The sequence below is a fragment of the Ischnura elegans genome, chromosome 11 (genome assembly GCF_921293095.1).
Source record: "Ischnura elegans chromosome 11, ioIscEleg1.1, whole genome shotgun sequence".
Taxonomy (NCBI): domain Eukaryota; kingdom Metazoa; phylum Arthropoda; class Insecta; order Odonata; family Coenagrionidae; genus Ischnura; species Ischnura elegans.
Genome location: NC_060256.1, coordinates 44,152,205 through 44,168,080, shown reverse-complemented (window position 1 = coordinate 44,168,080; position 15,876 = coordinate 44,152,205). Strand labels below are relative to the sequence as shown.

Genomic DNA, 15,876 nt, shown 5'->3' with positions numbered 1-15,876 from the left:
CCAGATCAAACTCTTCCCTAACCTTTTCATTAAATTAATGACCCTCTCATAAGCTCCTTCCTGCTCATGAATGCCTCCTTAGCTAATGCAACTCTCTTCTGGATGTCTGTACTACTGTATTTGTTTTCCTCTAATGTGATTCCTAAATACTTGAATTGTTCTACCTGCTGAACTTTTTTTCAACCTACTTTTATCTGAAGTCTTACATTCCTCGCTCGCGAAGCTTACTATAACCGCACTACTTTGGTTTTCTTATGATTGATCCATTCAGTTTTATGTGGCTATGCATCTCAATTTATGAAGTATGTTATGCGAAAACATGAAAATTTTCCTGTGTTGACTAGTGTAGTTATGATGTGAGTTTTTCATCAAATTCTTAAGGAAGATTCTTCCCCCAATAAGCAAGCTTTCACACTATCAGTAGCGCATTCACTCAATTCTAAAAAATGGTCTCTTTCTTTTCTAGGTTCTCTCCCTTGATAGTAGTGTAGCAGAAGAAGTGACAAAGTTGCGTCGTAATCTTCTACGTCTTATTGGTGTTGGTGAATTCAGCAAAGATGCTGAGTGGCATGATCCTTGCACTTCTTATATCTTACCTGAAGTGATCTGTCGGTCATGCAATCACTGCAGAGACATAGATCTGTGTAAGGATAATTACAGGGCTGAAGAAAATGGAAAGTAAGTTGGCATTTAAAAATATGTACATAGTAGTGTATTTTATCTGTAATGTATGAAATTTATCATTGGAAAACATATGCCTATTTTTAATTCATTAAATGATGGACTAAGCGTTTCTTTTTTTGTGGCAGGAATGTCTGGATATGCCCCCTATGCCAGGTACCTTATGATAACTCAGAAATTGAGTATTCATTACTTGATATTGTCCATAGGAAATTAATGGCATACATGCTGCAGGATCTTCAGTGTAAAAAATGTCATCAGGTAGGTGCATAATTACGAAACTTATTATCTATATGCTGCACGGCAGGATAAAAGAAATAAATACATATTTAGCAAAATAAAGTAAAAATCTCAAATCATTCTAATTTTTGTTATCTGCTTTAGATTTATCTTGCGTAAAAGGTTAGCTTCCTTTCATAGAATTTTTTTAGTGTTTTAATAACATACCTAGTGCCTGTTTTTGTACAAGGGTAGATGTCTAGTGGCACAATTAGGCAGAGGGGTTTGTAATAATGTTTTGTTCAAGTACAGTGAAACCTCGATATAACGACACCCCACGGTGCACTAAGAAACACTCGCTATAGCGAATTGTCGCTTTACCGGAGGTGGAGCAAATAATAGCCAATATAACTGTTGCGAACGGATATACAGGAACAGGAGTGGTGCGGCGACAGATAAACATCTACCCAATAAACGTAAGCATAAATCCAGACGAAAGGCGATGTTTTTTTGTATCACTAAATTTCCTTACTCAAATAACGACTAACTATTCAAACAATTTATAAGCGCCGCACTGAATAAAAATCATGCAGAGCATTGTTTCGTCAATCATTATATTTATCGAACGACAGTTTATCACATAAATTTGAGACTGAGCACTCCATTAACTTCATTTCTAACAGATCGCTAGCAATTACAGAGGTTAAGAAGTCTTCATGAAAGTCTTCCGGCGGTGAAACCCTCGCTATGGCGAGAGCCAACACCGAAAGGGTCTCGTAAAAACGAATTTTTTAACACGCTTATTATAAGGTCAATTGACGGTGCATCGGCTATCTCTCGTAATAGCGGGGGTGTCGCTATAGCCCGTACTCGCTTTAACGAGGTTCCACTGTATATCCTTGATTTAGTGATTTTCAGTCTTGAGTTAATATTCATTGCTACTGTATTTTCTATAGATGCTTTCTACAATTAATCTTTGCTTAAGAGGTAGTTAGATTTCCCTTTGACTTTTTGTGTTGTATACTCAAGAGTTTAATTTATGTACCTATTTATTTTTCAGATTAAAATGGAGAACATGGCTGACTACTGTTCATGTGCTGGAGATTTTAAAGTTTTAAATGAGCCAGAAAGTTTATTAAGACAGGTCAGGACATTCAAAGTGATCGCAGAACAATTTGAAATGCCCCTCTTATTGGAGAATGTAACGTGGATATTATCACGGAATAGTGCTCCGGCTAAGAAATGACCCTGCAGTGCTTGTGGATGTAGGTATTTGAATGTTGTGTGTGATTGGAAGATGCTCGGAGCATGAACCTTACGCGGACTGTTTTTTGTATGTTATTTAAGGTTTTTAATAAATGGAAATTATTCCCTGCTGTGCTAGGGACTATTTAACGCATTCCTTCTATATTTATGAAGCCTGGTGCTTCACTTATTTATTTAATAACCTACCTTGCCTTTATTGCTAGTGATGGTTTTAATGCACAATTTTAAGGATTTCTAGGATTAAAATTTTCCCTTTTTTCTTCTACAAAGTTAATTTCATTTTAAATTTCAACTCCTTCATCCACATTTCATTGAAGTTAAAAATTATGCCTTAATATGGCCTAATGCTCTTCTAAGCCAAATTATTCTAGGATTCAGAGGTGAACACCACAGTTGCAGTTTTAGTAGACGTGCAATACTTGTTGATAAAGTAAAAAGAATTCTATTTAGGCTTGTGAAATAATTCTTTAATAATTTTGAATGCCATTTAGGTTAATGAATGAGGAATGGGATTCACCATGTGCAATTTTTGTGAAAAGGAGTGTATTTTCTGCTTGTAAGTGTTACATAATGGATCATTCAAAAATGCCCCTGAAAAATATTTCTGGATTATATATGAAAGCTAAGTTCTCAAAAAGTCAATAGGGTGGTTTCCTATTATTTTTTTATTGCCTAAATTGAAAGATTATTACTCCTGGAGTACGTATTTCACGCTTTTAGATTTTTAAATGACGAAATCTTTTTTTTGCGATTAAATGAAAAGTGAAAAATTTCAAGCGCGCGAAAACTCGACGCGAAGTAGGAATGATGGGAAAAAGTCTGTGCGACGCATTTCTGGTCCCCCCTCCCGCCTTGTGAGGTGACCTTGATCGAGGCTCTGAGCACTGATAGGACTCAGGATGCTAGCAGGTAGCTGAGTACTTTGCTGGCTGGTAGCGCTTGGCTTAAAAAAGGTTTATTAATACCTTATCAAATGAAGAAAACTTTCCGACCTTAGCCAGTTTTAATAGGTGATTATTAAGACATGTTTCCCTGAGCTCTGTGCCTCATGCATGCATTGGTAACCTCAGACGATGTATAACTCCTATCCTCTCGTGTAGAAACTAGGTCCCTGTGACGTCACGTGGAGTGGAATCGCATGGGCGCCAATCTGGCCTTTTTAAAATGAGAATAAAATTTGACCCTTGCCATTCGTCTAAACCGGTATTTCATAAACCAAATAATACCCACCATTAGTGTATTATGAATACACTAATGGAGGGTAACGAATCGCAATCAATGCCTTTCGTTTTCTTTGATGAAGGAAACTACCCTATTGAAGATGGTAGCTAGAAACTCAAAACAATATTTTCCAATTGTGTAAGTGGCCAGTTGTATACTTTGCTTTTGCACATTTTTCAAATCTTGTCTGAAGCTCAAGAGGCTATTTTTTGCTTAGGCTGCCATTATTTCTGTAACTTCGAGGCAATACCTGGTTTTGGTAGTAGTAGTGGTGTCTAGAGGCTCTGTGAGATCAACCGTATCCATAATCTTAATCCATAGCCTTGTGACCGATCCCTAACTTATTCTATAGAAGCCATTAGTTTTTCAGTTAATAATTTCATTTGATTTATTGCTAGGTCCACCATTAGACACTACATATTTTTCACCGTACTTGAATGGCATCCTGACTTGTTTTAGTAAGAGGCTGAGAAAACAACTGATGCTGAAATTAAAACAAATCAAAAGCTTTGTAAATTCTACATGGCAATGTTTTATTTGTTTCACCAATTGGAGCATCATGAGAGTAGAGAAAAATCTCTGGAATATTCTTTTTTTATGGAATATTCTTCCATTTCTCTAGGAACAGCAAAGCTGGTTTAATAACTGGTAGCTCGCACTGCCTTGATGGCAGCATCGAGATTCTATCGTCCCATACCCTAGGGGTAATATCGTAATACATACTTAACATTCTCCCAAGAAGCAAATCTGATTGGCAGTTAATACCCAAAATTCTTAATCAGCGGCATATTCGGGAGTCATCAGGAAATATTTCTTGATTTTTGCCCCTTAGGTTGCATACACATTGAATGTTTGTGTGCCTGGTTGAAATGTTCGAAAGCTTGTTTCCTGGGGTTAATGGAAAAATAGCTCACCAGCCAAAGCAACAATCCTCCCTCAACCCAAAAATTGATACAATTTAAGATTCCCCAAGCACATTCAGTGTCGAAGGCTGTAGACCTAAATGAATTGAAAACCAGAATTGGCAACATTTTTGATTTTTTTTTGAATGGGAAGGGTGCAGATAGTTCAAGTTTTCAGATTTTTTCTTCAAATTACTTTTAGTCCCCCATTTCCAATCAAAAGTTCAGCTAGCTTTCTCTTATGGAAGTGGTCAGGAATTCGGATCTATACACAAGTGAGTCAGTTATGTAAGGGGCCGGTTATGCTATAGAGATATATGTACTACCGCAGCGGCTATATTTATGACTAACCTTTTAAATCTAAGTGAACTTTTGTCTCATTCTTTGAAAATGCCAAGCTGCATACTGAACTTATTTACCGCAAATTTGCCAAAACTGTTTCTTCCTGGTAGCATAAAATTATTTTCTTCAGGATTTACACGTGTGTTCACAATTAAGGTACTTACCATGGTTATCTTCTGATGGCTTGGAACCCTTATAAAGGGAAAACTAGAAAAAGCCAATGTAACCATATTCAGTAAAACCCATGGATAGCAATCAATTTCAAATCTTCATTTACTCCCATATTGATTTACTGTACGCACATTATCAAGTGAAGACTGTCTCACGACTATTATAAGCTGATATGATGCAAACTGGAACGAACTATGGAGACTTCTGCATCTTATTATTACAGGTATTCAGAATAATTTGAATCAGGAAATAAGGTGAACCTAGTGTATTCACCTCCTTCTGTCGACTATTTTATTCATGTACTGCATTTAAGCTCATAAATTAAGAGATTATTATGTCAAGGGTGGCAATAGGGTGGTTTCCTATTATTTTTTTATTGCCTTAATCGAAAGATTATTACTCCTGGAGTACGTATTTCACGCTTTTAGATTTTTAAATGACAATATCTATTTTTCGCGATTAAATGAAAAGTGAAAATTTTCAAGCGCGCGAAAACGCGACGCTCAAGTATGAATGCCGGGAAATATCTCCGTACGTCGTATTTCTGGTTCCCCCTCCCGCCCGGTGAGGTGACCTTGAGGCGAGGCTTAGCGCTGATACGTCGCAGGCTGCCAGCGGGTAGCTGAGTACCTTGCTGAATGGTAGCGCTTGCCTTAAAAAAAGGTTTATTAATACCTTATCAAACGAAGAAAACTTTCCGACCTTAGCCAGTTTTAGTAGGTGATTATTAAGACATGTTTCCCTGAGCTCTGTGCCTCATGCATGCATTGGTAACCTCAGACGATGTATAACTCCTATCCTCTCGTGTAGAAACTAGGTCCCTGTGACGTCACGTGGAGTGGAATCGAATGGGCGCCAATCTGGCCTTTTTCAAACGAGGATAAAATTTGACCCTTGCCATTCGTATAAACCGGTATTTCAAAAACCAAATAATTTGTGTATTATGAATACACTAATGGTGGGTAACGAATCGCAATCAATGCCTTTCGTTTTCTTTGATGAAGGAAACTACCCTATTGACTGGTAGCTCAGCTGCAATGACAATTGGATACTTTTCAGATCTAAGAATAGGACCATTGCCACAAATCCATACTTTTAATAATAAATGTTTGTTTCAATGCATGATAGCATGGTATCCACATTGGAGCACTTGGCTGCTGATTGAAGGGACATGTTAATATTTCTGATGGAGATTTAGCACACCCCCATAAAAAGTCAGCATAGCGCAAGGTGTCTAAGGGGAAGAAAAATGCCGATCTAATTGGAATGATTGAAATTGACACTTCTTTGGCTCACTATGGGGTGAACTCTACCAACACTTATCAAAACCTATGTTTGGGTTGACCAACAATATAATCTTCTAGTCATTTAAAAAATATCAGTGTACTACGATGGATTGGACAAGCCTTGACATAGGGGATGAACTCATTTCACAAGAAAGACAGTTGTGTTTAGTACTAGTAAGTGGTAGGGCTGCCTGCAGTGACAAGATGAAGAACATTTGCACCTTTACGTTGCAATTGCTACGAGCCTCACTATGTACGTAGAGCATCAATCATAAACTATTAGTGGGTGAAATAAATAATTTAGTTCGTGCCAGAGTGGACAAAGAAAATGGAACTAGCCTAGGACAAAGGTGAAGTGTACTCTATTCTTCGACCTCACAACTCCTCAGTGGCTAGGGTCAGCTCGTTAATAGTAGCTTTTTGCCTTATTTCACCGATAATAAATACCTAAGATAATCCCAAACAAAACCCAATAATATAAGACTAAATAACCGCAGTTAAACAGTAATAATTTTTTGGTATCATGAGGGCCGAAAAGGGAGCTCAAGATACCGAATGAAATAATTGGCAGAAGAGACCTCTATTAAGATAAGTATGCAGTTGAGAAAATCTTTGTATAAACTAACTTATAGGTGTACTTACACACTGGAAAAGACTCTACATAGGGGATATAATCATTTCACCAGACAGACATTTGTGATTAGTAAGAGTAAATGGTAGGGCTATCCGAAGTAACACATGTATTCTTTTCAATGCAATGGTTGGTGCCATTATACAAGGAGAGCACCAATTAAGAATGATTCACTGCCTCATACACCCAAGGGTGTTTATTTTAGTTTCATTAGCTCGACCTCGCGAGCACCAAGGATTGTTTCCAACCCATTAGATCAATTTAACCTCTCCCACGCTCAAAATTTTGAACATTGATATTATAAATAAACCTAAGGGCGAAGAACTAAGACTTTCTCGGAGATTCCACAAATCAAAAGTAGCTTAGTGTTCATGTAATGAAACTAGTTTAATATTCTAAAGATATTAAAACATGGTTACTAATTACCTATAGTATTTATTAAACAGCTGTACAGAATCACAATATTTCAACTCTACCTAACCACGGGCATTTATATGGGGTCCACTTTGGGATCTGAAAAAGAAAAAAAAGATATTTAATTACGGAAATAAATGTAAGACGATATCTAGTCGAATGTAAAGATGATTACCCTGGAACTTGAAAGTCGGGAACTTGGTCATATCTTCGCCTGATGCTCCGCCGTATTGCATGGTAACCTTGTCCAATTCTGCTTTAAGTTCACGTTCAATTTCTGGGGAAGGTTCAACCAATTTTCCGCCCGTAGCCCTGTAATTCAAGGTAAAACCCTTGTTATGTCTTTAATGCTGACACAATAGCACATTTGAAAGTGTTTGAAAAGTTCCAACTTACTTGCTCTTCTTTGCGTAGTCTCGGATTTTGTCAAGAAATAATTGCTGAATAGGATCGGATACCTTTTGAAGAGCAGGTGCACATATTCCAATATTTCTACGTAACAGGACAGGAGCCTGGCTCCGTAAATTTATTAACACTTGAGTGAGCATCTCTGCAAGGATACGAATTAAGAAAGGTGGGGTTAATATTAGTTTAAAGAGCCGCGGATAACACATTAGCCGAAATAATAGAGTATTATTAATTAATGGTTCAACTATGATAGCTAGGTTAGTGAAATAACAATACAATTCATAATATTAACTTGTCATGTCCACTTACTGCTATTTTGTCGTCTTCTGCGGCACAAGATGGCGACAGGAAGAATGCTAATATCATAATGCCATCTTAACATTCCATAACATGGATGGAATATTTTATCAACTACTGTCCGTATTTAAATTATTAAGAGTCTTATTTTTAAAGGAATTTATGGAAATGGTATTGCATAATTTTTAAATTTAATGGTTGTAAGTATTGACGTAGTATTTTTGTGACGTCACTGCCGGGCATGGCGCACTCACCAATCAGGAAAGACTTTTACGTAACTCATTCATTCATTGAAAGAGTCAGCCATAATCTTGTTGCTCCTTCGGAGTAGTGCACGGCTAGTGTGATCGCTTGTGCTTTTTTCGTGTCATACAGTTGTTTATTGTTGTTTACACGCACAGATTTTTATCCCATAAGTGCCTAACAGTTGCCTGTCACCATTCGCTGCCTCCAATCTTCGGTAAGTACTGTATTCGCGATATAATTGTTTTCCGCGCGAAATATCTGGTGCGCCGCAGTTTAAATTTTTTATAGTGGTTTATTATTTGTATCAAAGCGTATTTTATCAAGTGATTTCTTTTCTCTCCATTTGATTTTCATGAAATTTTGCTAATGAAGTAGTTGTCAATACGTTTTAGAGCTTGCAAAGATTTTTTCAGTGCTCAAGAACTTTATATTTTGCATTAAAACGAAAGGAATGGTGCCAAGGTATTATGTTCATACCGTGGAATGTGAATGACTTAGATGTGATGAAAAAATTATAATTCACTGGTCAGATTTTTGTTTGTGTCCTGACTTTGTCGTTGATAATCTTTAAATCGCGTTAAAAAAATACTTTCGTAGCCGTTTAACATGCCTTAATACAAAACCTTTAGGTTATTTGTTGCCGGCTTCGATTCCGTGCGCCCGCGGGCTATTTTTCAGTCTGATTTAAAAAAATAATATTTTATCCATTCAAATATAATTTATTTTTATGTAATATGTATGTCAAATATAATTTATTTAACCTTTATATGTAGGGAGTTGGTGAAAATAGTTTTTTTAATCCTGGTCAAATTATGGTTTTGTTGCTTTCGATTGTCCGTATTTTTCTCCATTTTATTTCGGATGCTGCGAGTGATTTTTGTTGTGCGAATATGCGAGTACGAAGAACGTGCATTGGAATGTTTTCGTCTTTCGTTTTGGGGTTGTCGCGGGGTACCGTGATGTTCCGGCTTTCCCCTTATGTCCTGGACCGCTGAGACGCCGGCCATCCTCGGCGAACTCCGCCTTGCTTTCGCTTGCTTTGTCCCAGGCCTACCTCTCAGTGCCAGACCACAGTCCTCAATGATTTTTATTTCTCCTGCCGGTCTAGGCCCCATCGCTTTGGGGGCTCATTACGAAATATATTTCTATTTGTCCTTCCCTCTCCCCGGTTTAGAAAATGTTTGTATATTGATGGCTGAAGTGTTTTTTATAAACCGAAGATGCGTAGTTAAAATTTGTTAATTCCCAAACAATCTTTTATTTAGTATAAACCTCAGATATAGTGTACATCTTGCCTTTATATTTTGCCGGACGGTCTCTTAGCCATCATTTTTGCACTCGTAAACTTTGTCGATAGCTTTGACTCATATTATTTACTATTTTTAATCGCCTTTACATCTTTTATTTACTATAAAACTCATTGATACTGAAGTGTATTGTCTGCTCGTTTATCTGGTCGAATATTTAATGATATTTGTCAATGCACCATCATTTCGATTCCGAGGATTTATTATCTAATGCATTTTTTTTATTGAATTCACCTTTTGTAAATACATTTTCTTCCCTATGGCAATACTTTTAAGTTTTCATTAATTTAATTTTAGCCAGTATAACTGAAGGAGTAAATATGATGTAATTATCATCCAAGCGAGAGTCGAACTAGCGACCTTTGCTTTACGATACCGGCGCGTCCACATTGCTTTGGCATTTGCATTAGGTCTGTGCGTGCAGATAAAGCTCCAGGGGTTGAGAATCAATTACCAGTAAAATGTACAGTCGGTTTAAATCATGTTTCAGGTTTGAATGACTGTCGATTGATTACTTAGATTTAAAAAATATTATGTAATATCAAAATTAATAGTATCCTCAGTGACAGATCGTGCAGCAATGAATTAGTATTCAATTTTTTATTCTAATAGTACTTCTGTTGCGATGCGGGTTTCGATACTACGCGCAGCGGTCGTTGCATCTGATTGTACAAAGCCATGGTCAAAAAAGAGAGAATTCAACTTGTACCTTAAGACCGATTTAAAAAAGTTTTTTCGATTGTATCAACCATCAAGCTTGTATTCTTCAGGCTACTCCTGCCTTAAGTTAGGCAACCCTGCTACAACGCAACAGGTTGATGAAAGTAAGGCATACACGAGTGCGGTGAAGTTTGATAAAGAACTTGGTGATCATTATTTTTAGTGCAGAAACGTTTTGCAAATTGTAGTTTCGGATATTTTTTTCCAAATTTAATTCCTATCTCTGCATTTCGCTCTAAATAATGATAGGGCGAAAACGTAACCACAGACGTCGTTTTACATAATTATACCATCATTCTACAAATGAATAATTGACAGCGATTGCGTCTCGGACGCGTAGTCATTTTTTATTTGGCGGAGCCTGGAGTGCCTGACATGAGCGTATCTGACAGACGCTTTGATTTTAAACTATTATTGTCTATATTCGAGATGGACTTTCCCTTCAAAATTGCCAATTATTTACCAGTGTATGGTTCACTCTATTAATTTGAAAAAAAGAAGGAATGAAAATTCATCTTATCGTACCTCGAATTTCTTTGCAGGTACATAAATTTATTTTAACAATTTTTTTAGTGTCCTTTGGTATATATTTTGTTGTAGGGGAAACATGAGGTAGATTATTTTTGGGCTTCCTTTTAGATGCAGAAATTAGAATATTGATCGTCAACGGTTCAGTTGATTTTCCCGTGGTCTTCGGGGATTTTGGGGTTAGAAGAATCATCTATCAAAACGTCTGAATGCATTCATTACCTGTCCCTTATGAAATATCGGTAGTATTGTACCTCAATAATTCGCCGGTGGAACATAAATTCGTGAAACAGAAGCGAATGCCTTTGGCTTCTATCCGTCTCCTTAGCGACAGTTTCACTGTCATTGCACGGGTGGAGGATTCTCTCTTGCATGAAGTTATCTAAATACCCCTATCGAAACGCTGTCTGAGGAATAGGAGATTACATCTCGGTAAAATAGTATTTCTACTTTTCCCCTTCCATTATATTTTTGACAACATTAATTTAAAAATATTAATATTCAGTGCTCTAATTTCCAAGTTATTCGTTACATTGAAGGGAAATGTAAAGAGTTTCTTCTTGTTTCTGTTATCACAAAAAAGACTAGGTACCCTGGTCAAGTTGCCTCATTATTTGCGAATTAATCTGCCATTAGTCTGGTGTTAAAGAAAACCCATGGCAGGTTGTAAATTGAAGCATATTGTAATTCTTTAATGCTTCCTTGAAATTCGATACAATTTTCCTTGCTTTCGTCGAAGCGTGGTGCTCATCGAAGTAACCAATTACAGCAGATCATAAGGCTTCGGTTGTGAGCGTAAATGTAGCAATTTATCTTTCTGTTCTTGCAGCTTATCTTATTTCTTTCTCTGAGCACCGTGGTAATGATATGATTCTTACAGCATGAATGATATCGTGGTAATCATCTTTTGTTTAGAATGGGTTTGAAAAATTAAGTAGGTTTAGCTAGGGTTGAAGAGGAGCTAGGCATTAACTGATGGATGCATTGTTGCATTGGAATGTCAGTGACATTTCATGGTATCTGAAGACGCAACGTATAAAAACTTGTCTATGCGTTCGGTATTTCAAGTGGTCAGTCTTTTAGCTATCTCTCCCCGCTCTCTGATCTCCTATTATCACTTAGGGAATAGCTTAATTTATTTTTATGTTGTTATATGCTTTTTCGAGAAAAAATCTCTCTTTTATCTTTAAGGAAAAAACATATCTTTCTGTTAGTCATGTACATATTTAGTGAACCATTCATTGTGGTGTAGAGCTTGTTGGGCCAATAAAATAGACGTTGTAGATAATTTATTCATTATGTTGAATTTCTTCCTTGCTCAGTACTTCACATTATTGTTAAATATGAGTTAGAAATATCTATAAATTGAAACTGAACCATAGTGAATATCAGTTCTAACAATCAGTCAAATACTGTTTTCATGCTCATTCGCGTATTTCTCTCCTGAGCCCATGAACAACACAAAAAACTTTTTGAGTCCTGAATGTATCCTGTATTTTGTATTTCAAATACAGATTTTTTGTACTATCCCATTCTAAAATAAAAAAATATATTTGTAGAATACTTTTGAAGCAGCTCTGATAAAGCTCTGTAAAATTGTGATTCAGAGATTACTTCGTTTTCGTTGCATTTGATTCGTACACTTTGTTTCCAAGATTTAAATGATTCTTTTGTTCATTCAGGTTCATATAATTCTCGCCATATTTAAAAATACATTCATTTTAAAGCACTTCTCTTTGTTTTTATTGTTTTTCTATATAAATATGTTCTGAAATTGTTGAAATAGAGTCGTTTTTTTCATGTTTACAACTATACATTACGTGCTAAGGCAGGTTGTTTATTTAAGATCTCTTTGTTTACTTAAAATGCATTTTGTTTTTAAAAAGGTATTTTAAATACTCTTTTGAAGTTTGTTTTTCAAATACCCAAGTCAAAAGTATTTTGAATTTCAAATACATTTGGAGTGGTGTTTTGTATTTCAAATACTCCTCGGCCTGTATTTTGCCCAGTTCGGACTGTAGCCACCAAACCAACCCGATCCCCGCCTTTAATGGTCAGCTTTTCCAGTGTCCCACGTATTCGATCCTAAAGAGTGCCTCTTAATGGCCGCCTTACGTTTCTTTTTGTGAGTTCATATCGTCGATAGGAACAGTCCCAATGGGAAAAAGGGTTCAGTAGCAGATATAGGGGTTTACAGGGGACATAACGTCCCCCAAATTTTATCAACAACTTTTTATTTTTATTATTTATATAGTTTTTGTATCCTAGTGCATGGAGTTTAAATCAAACTGCATGGCTACATGTCACAAACGTGAGAGAAGTTTGAGTTGTACTCATTGTGGAGCGTAACATCCTATACTGTAAAAAAACAAGCTCTAAAATAAAATGTGTTGTGGCGTAACTATGGGGAGGGGGGGGGGAGAATGAGGGGGATTTATCCCTCCTAAACGTCAGAGAAATAAAAAAATATTTAAAACTATTGTCTGATTTTGACATATAATGACTGCATCTGCTCAAAGTTATATTTTTAATGCCAAAATGATGTAAAATGTATTTCCGGGAATGTAATTTTTCAAAAATTTTCCCGAGCCCTCTGTTGCCCTCAGGGGGTTCGCCCCTCAGGCCCTCCCATCCCCCCCCCCCCAAATCATATTCCTAGTTACGCCACTGAAACTGTGTCCTAACACGTCAGGCATTAGGGAGTATGGATTTGGGTTCCTAAAATTTTGCTGTTTAACCCAAAAGATAGTATGAATCGGAACATCCTTGCGCAGGTATTGTGATCTGCTGGGATCGAAACGCCTCGCCTCGCCGGAATTTCTGTTTTGATTATTATCACTAGCCCCAGCCTTCTGGCTGTCTCCAGTGGATTTCTGTAAATGTGGTTTCTGCTATTTAAATAGTCATTTTCTTTTCAGTATGTCTGATTGTTTTTAATTATGGGGAAGGGATGTGGTTTGGGATTAGGGCCGAGATTGGCGTGCGATGTCTGGAGCCTGGGTCCGGGGTATAGTACCAGATATCTACTAATTTGTCGTTTCCTGTGCGTGTCAGAGATTTCTTGAATACATGAATATTTGCTTTTAGTTCACTTAGTATAGGGGTAACCTTGAGGTCTTTCCGCAGATCCTTATTTCTTATGAACCACGGGGCGCCCACGATCTTCCTTAGAAGCAGATTTTCTGTTTTTTGGATACGTGTTAGATGCGTTTTTGAGGCCATCAGCCAAACTGGAGAAGCATATGATAGCAGCGGTTTCAACATCGTCTTGTAGAGGAGGCATTTTGTTTTTAGTGATAATTTTCATTTTTTCTGGAGCAATGGCCCCAGAGCTGCTGCAGCGGCTTTAGTTTTTCCTATTGCAGCTGGGATCAAAACCGATGAAAAATGTTCTTTGTTTTTCGAAAAAAGCTGGCTTGGTGCATAGCTCCATTTGCCGTTTTTTTACCTAGCTTCAGTGGCGCCGGCTCCATGGAGTCAGAGGGGGCCCGAGCCCCCTCCAAAATTCGTCATGGGGGTTGAGGAGAAAATGTGTCAGGCTTGTCGATTTTCCCTGGAGTGTCTTGTTATCGAGAGTTGAGTATTCAGGTTTCTAATATTCATCTACATCTACATCTACATAATACCCAGCAAGCCGCCTAAAAGGCGTGTGGCAGGGGGTGTTAGGACACCAGCCGTTTACAGCTAATAAAAAAAAAACAATTTAGTGCTCAAACGGAGTTGGGACTAGTGTTTATTAAAGTCCTTTATGGTTCGGGAGAAAAACGAATTCGCATATCTATCTGTTCGGCAAAACATCTCCCTTAATTTATCACTTCTATCGGACCTGGAAATTGATCATATGCCTCTTCTAAAATGCTTTATAAAACTTTGAACTCGCTCAAGGGCGTAACCAGGATCAAAACTGGGGGGGGGGGGGGCAAGTCATGGTTGTTCAAGTTGTAGGTAAGATTTAAGCATGGAAAAGGTGAATGAAATCAACATTTTAAGGAAACTGTAACAGCTCTTTATTAGTTTTTAAAATTATTTGCCTGAAAAAATATTATTTACCTTAAAGAAATATGCGATTTATGCTTCTAGGGGGGCAGCTGCCCCCTCCTGCCCCATGATGGGTACGCCCATAAACTTTATAAACTTTATAACTATAAAATATCCCGGGGCAAGACCCCCGGTATGGCCCCCCAATATTTTTAATTAGACGGCATCCTTGCTTAGGTTCCATGCATTCGTTATGGTTAGTTATGTGAAGAAATATAAAAATGCTATAAATTTTCCCTTCAAATTAAATTTTTATTATTAATTATATAAATAATTAAATTTTATCATTGTTTTAAATATCTATTTTTTAATGGATGTGCCTGCAAAGTGTGCTATATTATTTTTGTTCTTTTGGATTTTTTCCTGAAAAATAAATATTTTTCTATGTATCTACTGTTGACTTTCTCATGCCGTTAGGCCATGACCCCTCTCCCCCAATTTGGTGCTGCATCCGCCCCTGTTGGTACAGTAAATGAGTTAGGATGAGGATATTTACCGGAGCGTAGATCGAAGTATAGGCTAAATTTACTTAGCAAATTCGGAGAAGATATTTTCTCAGACGACGTGAAACATATCCTTCGTTTACCGTCGCACTATGGACACGTGATCATGAGAAGAAAATAAAAGAAATAGACTGCAAAACAGGGAGATTTAAAATGTCATTCTTCCCTCGTACTATTAAGGATAGCAACGGTGTTTCAATTAATAGAATTAATGGCAACACTCGCTTGGCCGACTCATTGCATGATTTTTTTCCTTCCATAGTTATAACCTTTCATGGATTTGACGTAGGAATTACTAACCATTGGCAATTTTTGTCTTTGCATGTATATGCACGCATATTTTGCTAACATGCGTAGTATTACTATGACCGTGCGGGGTGCGTATGGCGGTCCTCTAGTATTCTGCATGTTGGTGATTGGTCACCCCCTGCCAAACACCCTAGAGGTGGCTCGCAAGGTATAATGTAGATCCCTTTGTAGCCGTAGTATTTGTCATTGTAAAATAGCCGTTGTTGTAATGTAGATGCCGAAGTAGCTTGTACCTGCAGATCCTTGTTGTATTTTTTTGTGAAATAATTTCTCGTTTCCGCTTGTTATAAATTGCTTGTTTATCCTCTAATTTATGTATTGTTACCTGGCCACTATAAAATGGCAACTATATGCTGTACGTGGTCCTCTTTCTGTAAAATAAAAAAA

The 15,876-nt window shown here is 37.1% G+C and overlaps 3 protein-coding genes across 6 annotated transcripts in view; 2 read left to right on the top strand and 1 right to left on the bottom strand.

Moving 5' to 3' along the window:
- The window catches only part of LOC124167833 (DNA polymerase epsilon catalytic subunit 1), a 58,986-nt gene extending 56,678 nt beyond the window's left edge, over positions 1 to 2,308 (top strand). The window contains exons 32-34 of the mRNA XM_046545870.1: positions 467 to 678; positions 810 to 942; positions 1,961 to 2,308. Of these exons, the coding sequence (XP_046401826.1) occupies positions 467 to 678; positions 810 to 942; positions 1,961 to 2,146 (531 nt within the window). The 3' untranslated portion in view covers positions 2,147 to 2,308. The remainder of the gene's footprint in view (positions 1 to 466; positions 679 to 809; positions 943 to 1,960) is intronic.
- Positions 2,309 to 7,138: 4,830 nt separating this feature from the next.
- On the bottom strand, positions 7,139 to 7,958 carry LOC124167547 (ATP synthase-coupling factor 6, mitochondrial). The gene is made up of 4 exons (XM_046545506.1): positions 7,851 to 7,958; positions 7,530 to 7,683; positions 7,309 to 7,445; positions 7,139 to 7,232 (listed from the first exon to the last, which is right to left on the bottom strand). The coding sequence occupies exons 1-4, from the start codon at positions 7,921 to 7,923 to the stop codon at positions 7,210 to 7,212; spliced, it is 387 nt and encodes a 128-aa protein (XP_046401462.1). The 5' UTR covers positions 7,924 to 7,958; the 3' UTR covers positions 7,139 to 7,209.
- Positions 7,959 to 8,023: 65 nt separating this feature from the next.
- LOC124167546 (ETS-like protein pointed) overlaps positions 8,024 to 15,876 on the top strand; it is a 592,213-nt gene continuing 584,360 nt past the window's right edge. For all 4 annotated transcript variants that reach the window (XM_046545502.1, XM_046545499.1, XM_046545501.1 and 1 more), the window contains exon 1: positions 8,024 to 8,298. The gene's annotated coding sequence lies outside the window, so the exon portion shown is untranslated. The remainder of the gene's footprint in view (positions 8,299 to 15,876) is intronic.